Consider the following 17,783-nt stretch of genomic DNA (forward strand, 5'->3'; position numbering starts at 1 on the left):
GAGCTACGTGACCAGCCCACCGCAGCCTGCCGTGTTTTGTTCGCTTCACTGTATCCATCTCTTTACATAAATACTTGGTACAATTCGTGATTCATGCGACGCCGCCCCGATGCCGTCCTCCGGTTTACCGCCGAGTAATGGATCTCCGATCAGCTTCTTTCAACGTCCACGATTCATGGCCGTATAAAGCGACCGGCAGAATCAGAGCCTTCTACAACGCGAGTTTTGTCTTCGTTTGCAGCCTACGGGACTTCAGCTGGTTTCGCAGACCGAAAAAGGCCCGATTCGTAGCTGCAATCCGTCTTTCCACCTCGCGGGGAACATCATTATCGCACGTTACGAGAGTACCAAGATAAACAAATTCGTCCACAACATCAAACTTTTCACCACCTAGCACCACTTCGTCACCACTACCACGGCCAGACCGACGTTGACCACCAGCAATCATGTAGTTGTTGATCGTTAGTCCAATCCTCGCAGTCTCCCTTTCAAAAGGTATGAACGCCTCTTCCACGGCCCGGACGGTCGATCCCGATGATGTCGATATCATCCGCGAAGCCCAGGAGCATATGTGACCTCGTGACAATGGTTCCGCTCCTTTATACAAAACATAGAAACAGAAAAATAAAAAACGTCAAGAACTGTTTTTGAAATATGTAAATATTTTTTTTTTCATTTCTTGTACAATTTTACAATATTTTATTGGAATGCCAAGAAACCTGGAAGATCTGAAAAAATCAAAAGAAAGGAGAGTCAAAAAGTTTCTGCTGAAATTCTGCCGATAATCATGAACGTATTTTGAAGAATTCTTCACAGAGTTTTGAGTAGATTTCCAGGAATATTTGTGTTTGTGTCTGCCGGCAATTGTTTTTTTTAAGTGCTGTAAATAGAAATTTCTGTTTGAATTCAGAAGATTTTTGTGGAATTCTCATTTTGCATAGCATACTTACGATTCATTCAAAACGAAATTATAATTTAGGCGGATTGAAGAGTTTCGCTTCAAATTCCTTTAGGAGAATATGGTTGAGTTTCCTAGAGTCTTTTACTTTTTTTAAGAATGTGACGAATCTGGCAAATTCGTGACGAAATCCATAATTTCATTGAGTAAATTGCAAAAAAATTGGGAGAAATCGTAACAAAAAGTGAGCAAGTTTAAATTGTTTTGCAAGCATTTTTTTTTTCTTCGGCATATTTTTTTTTTGTTTATTTCCGCCAAAGATGTTTTATAAATTGTTCTGGAAATTCTATGGGAAATAAGGTCAGAAATTTAATAAGATAGTTTCTTCGCAATAAGTTTTTTTTTCAAAGCTTGGGTCACCAAAAACTTTCCTAGTAGTAGCGTTTGAAATATTTTTGCTCAACCCTGTAAAACCAAAAAAAAAAGTTTATTCCGAAATTATTTGACCCAAGGCAGGATGTTGGTCCAGACAGCTTTGGCTTGCATACAGAGATTTCTCTTTTTATATGATTTGTATCGAGAAGAGCACACAAATCCCAATTTGTGGCCAAAAAATTGGCCGCCTTCTATTGGAAGGGATCGTAGTACGCTTTGCTCGCCAGTGGACGTGTTTTCGTGACAGCAGAATTTTTCTCTGCTTGTTTTCGTGAAAATCCGGAAGAATAAAAAGTAATTGAAGTTAAAAAAGATACAAATGTTATCTGAAACGATTTCGAAACTATTGTTTTATGTGAGTGATTAACGATGAATTGAAATCTAAGAAGAAATTGGGTTTATTTGTGCCTTGTGACATGTTTTGTTTTTTTTTTCATAATTTCGCGATTTTCGGCTGGAGCTCTACCATCCGGATTTCAACAACTTATTTCCGGAACTCCTTTGTTCGAAGTGTCCCTTCAAAGTATACCTAGTGTGTTTTATTGTGTAGTTAGCTATCGCGATTGCCGTTCAATGCAAATCAAGTGCCAATTGCATGGAGCGGATTCGTTTTGCTTCAAGCAGGGCATCCGGAAAAAGCGTTTCGAGGTTACACAGATGTTGTGTTGAATGCTAGTTCTGGAAGTCATTAATAGTCATTAATAGTGTTCAAGAAACCGCTCGGAAGATACCGTCAGCAGATCCAGCAGCACGGCAAAGGATTGCAAACGTTGCACAAATGGGTGAGATCTTTCTAATATAAAACTTTTGAATATCATTTCCAATTATATTTGAACCTAAATTATAACCTAAAAACTACAGGAGCGTTTGGTACGGTATGTCCACGCATCCTTCCACCCCTGTGGATTCGAGAATTGTTTCGACGAAGCCATTCACGGCAAAACCTTTTGTCCAGGCATTTCAAAGAATCATCTCTGCGGTAAATTCAACGCAGTAGGCCTGGCCGCTTTGACGATTGTGTCATATTTTTGATATGCTGCAATCGTCAATAATGACAAGAAAAATAATTGGGCGTAATCTTTGTTACGTTTAAGTATTTAGCCTAGGAATATGAAGTCTAAATTCATGAATTTATACCCGAAATCTAGAAAAAGGAAAACTCGGGAGAACAGACCTCTACTCACATCGGATCGACGTTGGGAATGCTGAACCAAAAAAGCAGCGCTATTACACGATGTCCAAGTACATATTAGACGAGGTAAACCGTGAAGTGGATAGGATGCTGGAATTGGACGTTATAGAAGAAGCCATGTTCTCCCCGTGGAATAACCCGCTAGTAGCTGTGAAGAAAAAAACGGGCAAATACCGAGTTTGTCTGGATGCCAGATACTTAAACTCCATCAGCATTAACGAAGGCTACCCCATACCACAAATTGCAGCTATTATCAACAACCTCAGTGGCTGTTCGTACATTTCTTCAATCGACTTGAAGGATGCATTTTGGCAACTGCCTCTCGACAAGTCCTCACGACCACTAACAGCGTTCACAATACCCCAACGGGGCCACTTTCAGTTTAAAGTGGTTCCATTTGGACTCTGCACTGCAAGCCAAGCCTTAGCACGCCTCATGAACCACTTATTCGTGGATTTGGAACCACAGGTATTTTGCTATCTGGATGACATCATCATCTGTACACGGACCTTTGAAGAACACATTGCGCTGCTTAAGGAAGTGGCTCGGCGCTTGAAGCAAGCTAATCTAACCATCTCTCCAGAGAAGTCAAAATTTTGCAGAGCAGAAATGAAATACCTGGGATATGTTCTCAACGAGCAAGGGTGGAATGTGGATCCAGAAAAAATCGAATGTATCGTCAAGTTTCCAGCACCAACGTCAAGGAAGGAGGTTCAGAGGTTCTTGGGCCTTTGCAATTGGTATAGGCGTTTCATTGCTGACTTTTCCAGGCTAGCTGCACCTTTAACAGAACTAACGAAAACGAAGGAGAAATATAGGTGGACCGCAAAAGCAGAAGAAGCCTTCTTAAAACTGAAATCCGCTTTAGTATCTGCTCCAGTTCTCACGATGCCGGATTATGCGAGGCCTTTCAGCATAGCATGTGATGCAAGTGACGTAGCCATCGGTGCTGTACTGACGCAGGAGGTAGAGGGTGAAGAGCATCCGATAAGTTATTTCTCCCAAAAGTTGTCGCCGTCCGAACGAAAATACTCCGTGACAGAGAGGGAATGCTTAGCGGTAATAAGAGCAATCGAGAAATTTAGAGGGTACATAGAAGGAACTAAGTTCACTGTCTTCTGTGACCACGCAGCGCTAAGTTATCTGAAGACTATGAAAAACCCAACAGCCCTCATGAGCAGATGGCTCTTACGCTTAAATTCATTCGACTTTGACATAAAATACAGAAAAGGAGCCTTCAACACCGTTCCAGACGCCCTATCCCGCATCGTATCAACCATGGTCTTTTCGCTGGGTAGCTCCAAAGATCCCTGGTATGAGAAAATAGTAGAAAGGGCGAAGGAAAATGAGGCCAAATTCCCTGATTTTCGCCTCATCAACGACGAACTTTATAAGAACTGCAGCAGCAAGGACGAAACTGGTATTGCGGTACACAAATGGAAGAAAGTCGTCCCGATGGAAGAAAGGATAGAGTGCATAAGAAGGTTCCACGATACTGAATCCGCCGCGCACCTGGGATTCCACAAAACATGGCAAAAGCTTCAAACCTACTTCTACTGGCCAAAAATGATGCAGGACGTTTCCGATTATGTGAGGAACTGCGGAATTTGTAAGGCGAGCAAGGCACCGAACTCGACGATGATGCCAAACATGGGAGGACCAAAGCCGGCTCGAATACCATGGGAACTAATATCCATCGATTTTGTGGGTCCCTTCACCACTAGCGTGCACAGGGGGTGGCAAGGGGGGGCACTTGCCCCCCCTTCTATAAAAAAATATATGCACCATTTTTGCAATTCTTGCGCAATGTTGAGAATCACTGAGCCATGGTGCACCATTGACACATACAATTTCTTAGTATCTCATGCACAACCATGATGTTCTCAGAATCATCAGAATCATCTAGGCTAAACTCACGCACCATCTTCTAACTAATCAGTGATGTCAGCACCATATTCGAATAACTTGCACCATTTTGGCATTTCATATTCCAAAACTGTATTCCATGTAGGTGAACCATGGTGACTTCAGCACCACATTGAATTCTAAGCACCATTTTTGCCATTCGTGCACCTAGCCATACAAAATAACGAGTATCACTGAATAACAGTGACGACTAATACAGCACACTAACATTATGCACCTTCTTCAAAGCTTTCAATACACCATCATGATGTCCACAGAATGATCTAGGTATCCACGTATTATGATGATCGCATGAAATGTCTTATTATCAATAAGGTATCTAATACCTCATACTGATATGCACCATCATGAAACTTCATGCACCATCACAGCTCTTCAAGCACCATTTCAGCGTTTATCATATCATCTAGGCATCTAAAGCACCGTAATGCCGTGAGCATCACATAAAATACATTTTTTTGTGTGCTATGCTCCATTTTTGCAATTCGTGCACCTAACCATATTGATAAGCTTTGAAAAACGGTGACAACTTATGCATCATCTAGCATCATGCGCCTTCTTCAAAGCTTTCCAACCACCATTTTGGCATTCACTATATCATCTAGGCATCTTATGCACCATTATGATGTGGTTTACAAGTGAATCCCATGCACCATTTTGGCATTTCGCATACAAAATAGCATTTTATTGTTCCTGGTCTATGTTGATTTCTGTGCCGTATTGAGTTTCCTGTACCATTTTTTCAATTCCTGCACCTACATATGGAATTTGTTGAGTATAACTGAATCATGGTAAAACTAATGCACCATACAAACATCATATAGCTCCTTTGCATTCCATGCACCACCATGATGATCACATAAATATCTAAGCACCATCTCACGCGTCGTCTAAGCATTTAATTCACATTTGAATTTCATAAGCTCCATTTTGCCATATCGTACACCAAATTGTATTCCATGTACCTGATCCATGTTGACTTCCGCACCACATTAAACTCTATGCATCATTTTTGCAATTCTTGCATTTTGGATCTAATCACCCAATGTTGAGAATCACTGAATCATGGTGGCAACAAATGCACCCCTGATACTTACTATTTCTTAGTATCTCATGCACACCCATGATGTTCTCAGAATCATTTTTAGGCTAATCTCACCCACCATATTTTAACTAATCAGTGATGTCAGCACCATATTCGAATAACATGCACCATTTTGGCATTTCGTATTCCAAAACTATAATTCATGTACGTGAACCATGGTGACTTCAGCACCATATTGAATTCCAAGCACCATTTTTGCAATTCGTACACCTAGCCATACACAATGTCGAGTGTCGCTGAATAACGGTGACAACTAATACAGCACACTAACATCATGTACCTTCTTCAAAGCGTCCACAGAATGAACTAGGTATCCACGCATTATGCTGATCTCATGCACGATCTTTTAATCTACTAGATATCAAATGCATCATACTGATATGCAACATCGTTAAATTTCATGCACCATCAAAGCTTTCCAAGCACCATTTCAGCGTTTATTATATCATCTAGGCATCTGATGCACCATGTTGTGAGCATCACATAAAATACTTTTATTTTGTATTCTATGCACCATTTTTGCAATTCGTGCACCTAACCATGCTACATGTTGATAATCTTTGAATAACGGCGACAACTAATGCAGCACACTAGCATCATACGCCTTCTTCAAAGCTTTTCATGCACCATTTTGGCATTCATTATACCATCTAGGTATCTTATGCACCATTATGATGTGGTTTGCATTTGAATTTGATGCACCATTTTGGCATTTCGCATACAAAATAGTATTCCACGTACCTGGAACATGTTGATTTCTGTGCCACATTGAGTTTCCTGCACCTTTGCACGAATTGCATGTGCACCTTAATATGAAACATGACGAGTATAACAGAATCATAGCTAATGCACCATACATACATCATTCATTCCATGCACCACCATGATGTTCACAGAATCATCCAGGCACCATATCACGCACCATCTTTGAATCAAACATGTGTCTAATTGCGAAATAATGCACTATCGTTAAATTTTATGCATTACTGAAAGCTTTCAATGCGTAATCGTGGCGTATATCTGTAGTAATCCGTGAAGGCGTTCCAGGAGATATCCCTGGAGAAATTTCAGGAGGAATCCTTTAAGGACTTTCTGAAGGAATCCCTGAAGGCATTACCAAAGAAGTGCTTGAAAAAATTCTTGAACGTAGCTCTCAAAAACTGGAAGAGGAGTCTAGAGAAATTCCTGTATAATTTTTAGGAGGAACTACTAAAGGAATTGCTGGAAAAATTATTGAAGGAATTCCCTGGAGGCATTTCTAAAGGAATCCTTGAAGAATTTCCTGGGGGAATCCGTAGAGGAATTCGTGAAAGAATTCATGGAGGAATTTGTGGAGAAATATTTCGAAAAACTCCTGGACAAATTTCATGAAGAGTTCCAGCAGGGGCTCATTAACGAACCCCTAAAGTAAACTCTAGAGGCATTCCTGGAAGAAACCCTGGAGAAATTCCTGGAAGAATTTCTGGAGGATTCTCTGAAGGCATTCCTGAAGGAATCCTTGGGAGAATGCCTGGAGGTTTCCTTGTAAGAATTCCTAGAGGAACTTCTGGAAGAATGTCCGGAGGAATTTCTGCAGGAATCCCTGTGGAAATTTCTGGAGGGACATTTGGAGGAGTTTCTAGAAGAATTCCAGGAGGTCTTGGAGGAATTTCTGGAGGCATGCTTTCAAGAATCATTGGAAGAATTTCTGGAGGATTTTCAGGAGGAATACTTGGAGGAATCCCTGGAGACATTCATAGAGAAAATCCTAAAGAAAGCTTTGGAAAAATTCCTAGAGAAATCCCTGCTGTAATCCTAGGAGGAATTCCTGAATGAATCCGTAAAGCAATTCAAGGATGAATCCCCGGAGAATTATTAGAGAAACTTCTGGAAGAATCCATAGAGGTTTTTCTGGAGAAATTCCTAAAAAAATGTAGGAATTCCTGGAAGAATTTCTGGAGGATTTCCTGAAGGAATTCTTTGAAAAATTTCTGGAAAAATATTTGCGGCTTCCTGAAGGAATGATTAAAGAAACTCCTCGTGCAAGAGAATTCCTAGAGGGATTTTTGAGGAATATCTAAAAAAAAATCATTGATGAATCCCTGGAGGAATTCCTGGAGAAATTCCTGGCGAAATCTGGAGAAAACCGTGGATAAATTCTTGTAGGAATACCTAGAGGAATTCTTGGAGGAATCCATGAAGAATTTTTAAGATGATTTTCTGGAGCAATTAATAGAGAAATTTTTATAATTGTCCCAGGAGAAATTTCTGGAGAGATTCCTTGGAAAATTCCAGAAAAAAAACTGAAAAAATGTCTGTTGAAATCCCTGGATAAATTTCTCGAGGAATTCCTGGAATAGTTCCGGGAGAAATTTCTTCAGGATTTTCTGGAGAAATCCGAGCAGGAATTCATTTAGGAGTCCTTGCAAAAATTCCTGGAGGAATCTCTGTAGAAATTCCCGAAGGTATTCAAGATGGAATTAACGAAGGAATTTTTGCAGGAATAATGGAGGAGTTCCTGGAGGAATTTCCGAAAGAATTTTTTGAGGATTTTTTTGCGAAACATTCCTGGAGAAACTCCTGGATGACTTTCTTGAGAAATCTCTGGGGAAATTCCTGCAGGAATCCATGTTTGAATTCCGGGAGGTATTTCTGGATAAAATCCTGAAGAATTTTTTGGAAATTCCTGGATAAATTCTTTAAGAAATTTCTGGACAAATATTTAAGGCTTCCCGGAGGAATGTCTAGAGGAACTCCTCGAGGAATTTGTGAAGGATTTTTTTTTGAGTAATTTCTGAAGAAACTCATGGATGGACTCCTGGATGAATTCCCGACAAAATTCCTGGAGGAATCCATGGAGAAATCCCAAAAGCGATTCCTAGAGAAATTCCCAGAAAAGATCCGGGAAAAATCCGGGAAAAATCCTTGCTGTAATCCTAGGAGGGATTCCTGAAGAATCCTTGGAAAATTCCTAGAAATAAAATTGGAAACCTTAAAGATTTTTCTGGAGAAATTCCTGAAAAAATGAAGTAATTCCTGGAAAAAAATCTGGAAGATTTCTTGGAGGAATTCTTTGAAAAATTTCTGGAACAGTTTCGGGAGAAGTTTTTTTCTGGAGAAATCCGTGGATGGACTTTTGGAGGAATACCTAGAGGAATTCTTGGGGGTATCCATGAAGATTTTTTTAGAGAATTTTCTGTAGCAAAAACTAGAGAAATTTTTATAGTTGTTCCAGGAGATTCCTGGAAAAAATCCAGAAAAAAAATCCTGAAAAAAATTCTGTAGAAATCCCTGGAAAAATGTCACGAGGAATTCCAGGAAGAGTTCCGGGACAAATTTCTTCAGGATTTTCTGGAGAAATCCGAGCAGGAATTCCTTAAGGTATCCTTGCAGAAATTCCTAGAGGAATCCCTGTAGAAATTCAAGATGGAATTACTGAAGAAATTTTTGAAGGAATGAATGGAGGAATTTCTGGAAGAATTCCCGAAAGAATTCTTTGAGGTATTTTTTGCGAAACATTCCTGGAGGAATTCCTGGAGAAATTCCTGGATGGTTTTCTTCAGGAATCTCTGGAGAAATTTCTGGGAGAATCCATGTTTGCATTCTGGGAGGTATTTCTGGATAAATTCCTCCAGATTTTTTTGGAAGAATTCATTTATGAATTCTTAGAGGAATAACTAGAGAAATTTCTGGATGACTTCTTTAAGGAATTTCTGGACAAATATTTAAAACTACCTGGAGGAATGTCCTCGATGAATTAACCCTTCAGGACGCGCGCTGTTGTAAAAAGTACAACACTACCAAAAAACCTCGCTCGTCGTATACAGCGTGAGCGCGGTGGAGTTTCGGTTGCTTGATGGCGCGCGTCCTGAAAGGTTAATAAAGGATTTTTTTTTGAGAAATTTCTGAAGAAACTCATGGATGAATTCCCGAAGAAATATCGGAGGGATCCATGAAGAAATTTCTGGAGGAATTCCTAAAGAAATTCCCGGAAAAGATCCGGAAAAAAATATTTTAGGATTTTCTGGAGGAATTAGTCGAGGAATTTCTGGAAGAATCGCTGGAGACAGTATTGGAGGAATGCTGGCAGACATTCTTAGAGAACTTTCTGTAGCAATTCCGGCAGTAATCCCTGGAGGTATTTTATGAGGATTCCATGGAAGTATCCCTGGAGGAATTCCTAGAAGAGTTCTAGGAGAAATTGATTTAGGATTATGTGGAGGATTCTGTAAAGGATTTCCTGGAAAAAATCCCTGGATGAATGCCTTGAGAAATTTCCGGTGGAATCCATGGAGGGAGGAATTTCTGAAGGAATTCCTAAAAAAAACCTGGAGAAATTCCTGGAGGAATCCATGGAGGTATCCCTGAAGGAATTCTTGGAAGGGTTCTGGGAAACATTCCTTTAAGTTTCTCTGGAGGAATTCTGACAGAAATTCCTAGAGGATTTTCTGGAGTAATTCCTGGAGGTATTTCTGGATGAATTTTTGAGGAAATTCATGAATAAATCGTTGAAGGAATGAATCCCTGAAGAAGTCCTTGAGAATTTCCTGTAGAATGTCCTGAAGGAATCCATGGAAGAATTGCTCGAGAAATTCCAAGAGGAATTCCTGGAAGAGTTCCGGGAGAAATTCCTTTAGGATTTTCTGGAGGAATTTGTAGAGCAATTCGTTGAAGAATCCCGGGAGGAAATATTGAAGAAACTCTGGCAGACATTCCTCAAGGATTTTTTCTCGAAGAAATTTCATGAGGAATCTCTGGAGGAATTCCTGGGGGTAATTCTGGAGGAATTTCTGGAGGTAATTCTGAAGAAATTTCTGTAGTATTTACTGGAGGAATTATTTGGGGAAATTCTGGAGAAATATATGAGGCTCCATGGAGAAATTTCTGAAATAACTCCTCGAGAAATTTGTGAAGGAATTTATGGAGGAATTTCTGCAGGATTTTTTTTAAGAATTTATGAAGAAATTTTTTAACGAATCCCTGCAGGAACTCCTTGAGAAACTCCTAGAAAAAATTCTTGAGAATTATTTGAGGAATGCAAGGAGAAATACCTGTAGTTCTGGTGAAAATTCCCAGAGGATTTTTTAGAGGAATTCATGGAGGAGTTCCTGGTAGAATTTCTGGCGCTCTTCCTTAAGAAATTTCTGAAAGAATTTTTGCGGAGGAATTTTTGCGGAATTTCTGAAGAAATTCATGAATGAATCCTCGGAGGAATTCCTGAAGAAATGCCTTGAGAATTTCCTGGAGGAATCCATGGGGGAATTTTTCGAGGAATTCTAGGAGGAATTCCTGGAAGAGTTCCGTTTCATTTACGATTATCTGGAGGAATGCGAGGATCAATTCTTGGAGGATCCCTAGATGAAATATTGTAGGAATTCTGATAGTCACTTCTAACCGAAAATTTCAGGAGGAATCTCTGGAGGAATTATTGGAGTATTTACCAGAGGAATTATTTGAGGAATTTCTGGTGAAATATATGAGGCTTCCTGGAAAATTAATGGAGGAATGTCTGAAGGAACTTCTCGAGGAATTTCTGAAGGAATATCTGGAGGAATGTCTGAAGATGTTAATTATTGCATCCCTGGAGGAATTCCTGAAGAAATTTCAGGAAAAAAATCCTGGGGAAATTTCTAGGGGATTCCGTGGAGGATTCCCTGGTGGAATTTCTCGCGGAATCATTCGAGGAACTCCCGGAATTCCTGGAAGAGTTTCGGGTGAAATTACTTTAGGATTTTCTGGTGGAGTCCATGGATGAATATCTGGGAGAAATATCTGGAGGCATCTCGGAGGAATTTCTGGAGGAATGTCTGAAGGATCTACTCGGGCAAATTCTGAACGAATACCTGGTTGAATTTTTTGAGGAATTTCTGAAGAAATTTATGAATGAATTCCTTCAGGAATTCTAGGATAAATTGCTGGAAAAAAATCTGAAGAAATTCCTGAAGGAATCCGTGGAGGATTTCCTGGACAACTTCCTTGCGGAATTCCTCGAGGAATTCTTGGAAGGGTTCCGGGAGACATTCTTGGGGAACTCAGGCAGAAATTCCTAGAGGATTTTCTGGAGGAATGCCTGGAGGAACTGCTGGAGGAATTTCAGGAGTTCTTCCTCGACAAATTTCTGAAAGAATTCCTGGTGGAATTTCTGGAGGATTTTTTGTGGAATTTCTGAAGAAATCCATGAAGGAATTTCTGATGAAATTGTTTGAGAATTCCCTGAAGGAATTCATGGAAAAATTCTTGGAGAAATTTCTTGAGGAATACCTGGAAAGAATTCCGTGAGAAATTCCTTTAGCATGTTATGGACGCATCCGTGGAGGAAATATTGGGAGAATTCTGACAGACAGACATTCAGAAGTTTTCCTAGAAAAATGTCAGGAGGGATCTCTGGAGGAATTTTAGGAGTATTTACTGGAGGAATTCCTGGGGGATTTATTTGAAGAATTTCTGGAGAAACATATGAGGCTTCCTGGAGTAATGTCTGAATGAACTCCTCGAGGAATTTCTGAAGGAATTCCTGGAGGAATTTCTGGAAGAAGTTTCTGAGGAATTTCTGAAGAAATTCAGTAATGAATCCCTGGAGAAATTCCTTAGGAAATTTTTGGGAAAAATCCTAAAGAAATTCTTAGAGGTTTGCTTGGAGGTATTCCTGAAAGAGTTTTGGAAGACATTCCTTTAGGATTTTCTGCAGGAATCCGTGGACGGATTCCTGAAAGAAATCACTGGTTGCATATTGGAGGAATTTCTAAAGAAATGTCTGAAGGAACCCCTCGAGGAATTTCTAAAGGAATATCTGGAGGAATTTCAGAATAAATTGATTATTGAATCCCTGAAAGAATTTCTGAAAAAAATCCTGGAAAAAATCCTGAAGAAACTACTGGAGGAATCTGTGGAGGATTGCCTGTAGAGATTCCTCGCGAAATTTTTGAAAGAGTTCCGGGAGACATTCTTTTAGGATTCTCTGAAGAAATTCTGGCTGAAATTCCTAGAGGATTTTCTGGAGAAATCCCTGGAGGAATTTCATGAGCAATTCTTGGGGGATTTTTTTAGGAATTCCTGTGGGAATTTCTGGCGTTATTTTTCGAGAAATTTCTGGAGGAATTTGTTTAGGAATTTAAGAAGGATTTTTTGAAATGATTCATGGATGAATCCCTGAAGGAATTCCTGAAGAAATTCGTTGAGAATTTCCTGGATAATTTTCTGAAGGAACTCCTGGAGGAATTTCGCAAGGAATTCCAGGAAGATATTCTTCAGAAATTCCTTTAAGATTTTCTGGGGGATTCCGTGGGGCAACTCCTAGAGGAATCCCTGGAGGAAATATTGGGGGCAGACATTTCTAGTGGATTTTTCCTAGAAGAAATTTCAGGCGGAATTCCTGAAGGAATTATTGGAAGATTTTTTGAGGGAATTCCTGGAGGAACTGATGCACGAATCTTTGGAGAAATCCTGGAGGAATCTCTGTAGATTGCAATAAGGATTCCGATCAAAATGTTCTATCTAGGAGTTCTGACATTCTCCTAGCATCATTAATTGTCTAGGATCAAAATTCTTCCACAAAGACAATATCTGGAGCTCGATTTGAAAAGGTCGTATGTGCTTTTGTCGATTAAAAATTCGATCAGTTGGATTCGCTTATTATAGCAAAAACCGTTGAAATTGAACAAAGTTGATACATACAGCAGAATCATCACAAAACAGGCTTTCCGTTCCATCATTAAAAGTCTCCAAAATATCTTCCCTAATGCTACAATAACTAAAATAAACTGATTGAATTTTATATCGACAAATGTACATACGACCTATTCAAATCGAGCTCCAGATATTTTGTTTTCTATAAGGACTGTTCATTAAAGAAAGTGGACATCTATTTACCAATAGTTTAGAGTTAAAACTAAACAAAAAATGTGAATTTTTGCTCAGTGTGTAAAAACATTGCTCACTTCGGCAACACATTCAAAGAAAACGGAAAAAAGTGAGAAATTTTGAGCGATGGGTTGGATTAGCTTAGTGACTAGCAGATAAATTCTGCACAAATGGTGTTCCAAAAAATTGTCGTTTCGAGAATTGGCATACTGGTACACTTCCGGGACCGCAATTTTTCAACGCTGAGCAGGGGACAGATGTGCTAGATGATGTAGGGTACATCAGAACCAAAAAAAAAGGAAAAAGTTTTTGGTGTGGCAAGCCAATTGCTCATGCGGCTTAAACTTATCTTCGTATTTCACAACAGGAACAATCAACGATAAAAATAACATAAAAGAATGCATCAAAAAACGACTTCTACCCATCTATCGAAAACATACGGATCCTCCATTGTTTTAGCCGGATCTGGCATCTGCTTATTACGCTTCTTATACACTAGAGAAGTTCAATACGAAAAAAGTCGATTTTGTCGAAAAATGGCAAAATCCACCAAACTTCCCTGAACTGCGTCCTGTGAAAAGATACTGGACAATAATTAAGCTGCATCTCATAAAAGATGGAAGAGAATTGGGTCTGCGGCACAACGAAAGGTTACGGAGAAAGTTGTGCAGAATCTAATGGGAGGTATTAAGAGGAAAGTCCGAACGTTCTTCAGAAATGCGAAGTAAATGTTCAAACTCACGTGAATTCGGCCACATGTATTTTGATTGTCTTATATAAAAAATAAACTTATGAATTTGTTCGAAAATAAATATTTTCTATTGAAAAACAGGTGTCCACTTTCTTTAATGAACAGTCCTTAATTGATAATTTTCTAGATATTCTCCATTGTATTTGATACATTTATAAAATTTTATAAGAGTCGAGATAATGACTTCATATTTAAGTTTCGTATTGCCTTGAAATCATTACCATCCGAAGCCTTCTCTAGAATTCCAATATGAAGTGCTTGGTGATGTTGGCACCACAACATGTTGAAGCCCCTACTTGGTAATTCATATTGCGTGTAACACCACCATTCTATTTTGCACCATGGTCATACATATATTGCACCATTATTATAGTGCCCCCCCTAAGCAAGAACCCTGCGCACGCTAGTGCCCTTCACTCGTTCTCGGAAAGGCAACACAGTTCTACTGGTCGTCGTGGATTGGGTTACAAAGTATGTGGTAGTGAACCCCATGAAGTCGGCCAACGCAGTGGAAATGGTACGATTCCTGGAAGAAGAAGTATTTCTCAAATTCTCGCGCCCACGAATCATTCTTTCTGACAATGGCAAACAATTCCTGTCGGTCGCATTTAAATCCTTGTTGTTAAAGCACAGAATCGAACACATGAGGACAGCTTTTTACTGCCCGATGGTCAACAATTGCGAAAGAGTCAACAGAGTATTGATTACATGCGTACGAGCACTGCTTAACGAGGATCATCGTGCTTGGGATGAACAGCTTCCGGCAATAGTAGCAGCAATTAACAGTGCCAAACATGATTCAACAGGTGTCAGTCCTCACGTAGCTAATTTTGGCCGTGAGTTGATTCTCCATACAGATTTGTACACCCAACAAAACCTGAACACTCCAGATGACCCTAACGTAGCACAGGACATCCGGCTCTCAACGATTCGTCGCATCCAGGAGTTTGTGGTGCAGCAGATTCGCCTAAATCACGAGAGGACAAAGCAGCGATATGACTTGCGAACAAGAGCCGTATCGTTCCAAATAGGAGATGTTGTCTGGCGCAGAAGCTTCACACTATCATCGAAAGTGGACCATGTCAACCGGAAGTTAGACCCAAAATTCATCCCGGCAATTGTGAGGGAGATACGTGGAAGTAATTTGTATACTCTTGAAGACATCGTCACAGGAAAACGTGGCCAGTATCACGCCAAAGACATAAAGGCCAACTAAGCTCAGAAGCTCTACTTCAGTCCCAGAGAAGTAGTCGCTCACCAACGAGAGGTTCGCATACTAGAACCTCTGTTCTACAGCTATGTCCATGGGTAACACCTGTCAACAAAGAGCCGCAGGCCTTGAAAACACCGGAAAGGGGACACCAAGTAGTCAGACGTGATGAACAACAACAGTTAGATTCCTACCTCGCCGTCTTGATGAAGCACCTCCACCAACACCAACGGGATGCTTAAACAACGACTTCGCTAGGTTTTCACCGGCATCCTACCTAATCAGCAAACGCCAAGAGCGTCACTGAGGAAACAGATGAAGCAGAGAAATCACTGATCTGAAGGCGGCAACAATTTAGTCGATGGGTCCATATGACAGTTCAAAACGGCACAACAAATCCCAAACTTAAATTAGTAGTTGAAATGTAGGGGTTCGGCAAGAAATTCTTCCCGGGTACTACCCAAAAGTAACGCGACCCGAGGCGCGGTAAAACCTCTCTACATGGGCTCTTGTCGATACAGGAAACTAAATCCTCCTTTCCCGTGATCATTCACAACTACAAAATCCAAAATTTCAAAGTGTAAATATGTACAGCTAATAGTAGACACTCGTGCATAGTAGAATACACTTATCTTAGCCCTTTTAGCCTTTAAGGGATTAAGAGTAAATTGAATGTTAGTCGCAACACAGTACAGAATTAAAGCAGCTGGATTCAAGAACTTTATCGGAGACTTCTGGCCATTTGAAATGGCGTGCGATCAAGCCACATTTACCAGGACTCGCTGGTGTTACCATTGGAAATTAGACGATAAGTACGATAATTAGATGTAAGTGAATCTGGCAGGCAAGAGGCTTGCGTTATGCTTATGACATACTATGGGATCTACCCAAACTCTTAAACTACTTGATCTTTGCGTCTCCGACCGACTTCTTATGGAAAGTAGCTTAAATTTTTCATGAGCCAACTTTTATTGCCTCATGAAAAATTTTTTCGTTGCGACAGTGTGTGTTACGTTTAAGTATTTAGCCTAGGAATATGAAGTCTAAATTCATGAATTTATACCCGAAATCTAGAAAACTCAATAAACATGTATATTGATAATTAAAATGCGCCACAAGGGAATACATGGTCTAGCTTGAACATGAGAAAAGAAAGAAAATTTGCCTGCAAATCGCTGGCACGTACCTTCGCCGTTGCCACACATACACCAATCAGACACTATTTCCGCTGGCATCAGAACATCTATAGGTCCTCGTCGTAGGCGGTCACATAGTGTCCGAAACAGCAGAAAGCCCGTTTTACAAGTGGTGAGACGCTGAAAACCCATTCGGCAAGATTCGTAAGTTGAACATGATTCGCAGCAGAATTGCGCATAACACGAACCCTGAAAACTTCCGCAGATCCCTTCCGACCGATCAAGACCGTTCAACAACGTGCTCGACGAGGGACGGGCTTCGCTGGGTAATCGGAGAGAATCCGTTGAAAAGATGGAGAAACCATAGGCATCACCTGGTCACCACAATATTACGTTTTTTCGCAGATCTCTAGTCCTCAGACGAAACCTACAGACAGGACGCACGTCCACGCTGTCCGCGGTACCATCATCGGCACGGTGGTGTATCGAGGCTAGACGCCGAGGCTAGGGCGGGCCAACCTACAGTAACGATAACAGATCTTCGAGGGCAGAAAACCTGTCTAACACGTGAGTGCGATGTCGATCCGAAGTAGACTTGCTTTATCAAAACGATTTCTTTCTCCAGTGCTCGAATCTCAGCATTACCGGGAAGCTCCAACAATTGCACGTTTCCGATCGACATAGGAAAGAACGAAGGCGAGGTAATTCCATTAAGCTAAATTTGCATCACGTGAAAGTTCTCACGATCAGTTCCGACTTCCAAACAGGTCCAGGATAGAACGATCACCCTACACGGGAACTCACTGGCACCCCATATTGACACCAAGCAGTCGCGGCAAGAGCGAGAATCGTGTACGCCCCAGCAATCGTGTATATGCAGATCCACACACACACAACGAACGAAGCCTTCCTACTGTAGGAGGTAAGTCGTGGACGCGCCCGCTATGTACGACCAAGAGTAATGTGTTTTCTGCCTCAGGGCTTTGTTTGCAGGCGTCGGTTCGGTAGTGCATCACGAGAGTGAGGTGTGTAGTGTCGCCGGGATCCACGATACAGCGCGGTGTTCGAGAAATTAACCGTCGTCGTGTGGGGACGGAGAAAAACACGACGCCGGCAGTGGTTGCTGAGACGTGAGAGTGCATTCGCGAGATTGTGGGTCGTGTGATGACCATGAGCCAGGTCGATACGGAGGAATAGTGGTGTGAGTGAGCGCCGAATACAGCTTCAACTTCAGCCGTGGTGTTGCATGGTGGTGAGTGACGCGGCAGACGGCGAGTGGCGATGCATGCGA

General features: G+C 40.8%; 1 protein-coding gene across 1 annotated transcript; it reads left to right on the forward strand.

Moving 5' to 3' along the window:
* Positions 1 to 14,789: 14,789 nt before the first annotated feature.
* LOC134290929 (uncharacterized) lies at positions 14,790 to 15,362 on the forward strand. The gene has a single exon (XM_062858160.1). The coding sequence runs from the start codon at positions 14,790 to 14,792 to the stop codon at positions 15,360 to 15,362; it is 573 nt and encodes a 190-aa protein (XP_062714144.1).
* The last annotated feature ends 2,421 nt before the right edge of the window (positions 15,363 to 17,783 follow it).

This window comes from Aedes albopictus, chromosome 3 (assembly GCF_035046485.1).
Source record: "Aedes albopictus strain Foshan chromosome 3, AalbF5, whole genome shotgun sequence".
In the NCBI taxonomy this organism is placed as follows: Eukaryota; Metazoa; Arthropoda; class Insecta; order Diptera; family Culicidae; genus Aedes; species Aedes albopictus.

Excerpts from the sequence above, each read along its gene's own strand:
- LOC134290929 (XM_062858160.1), top strand. The coding sequence starts at position 14,790 with ATGAGGACAGCTTTTTACTGCCCGATGGTCAACAATTGCGAAAGAGTC.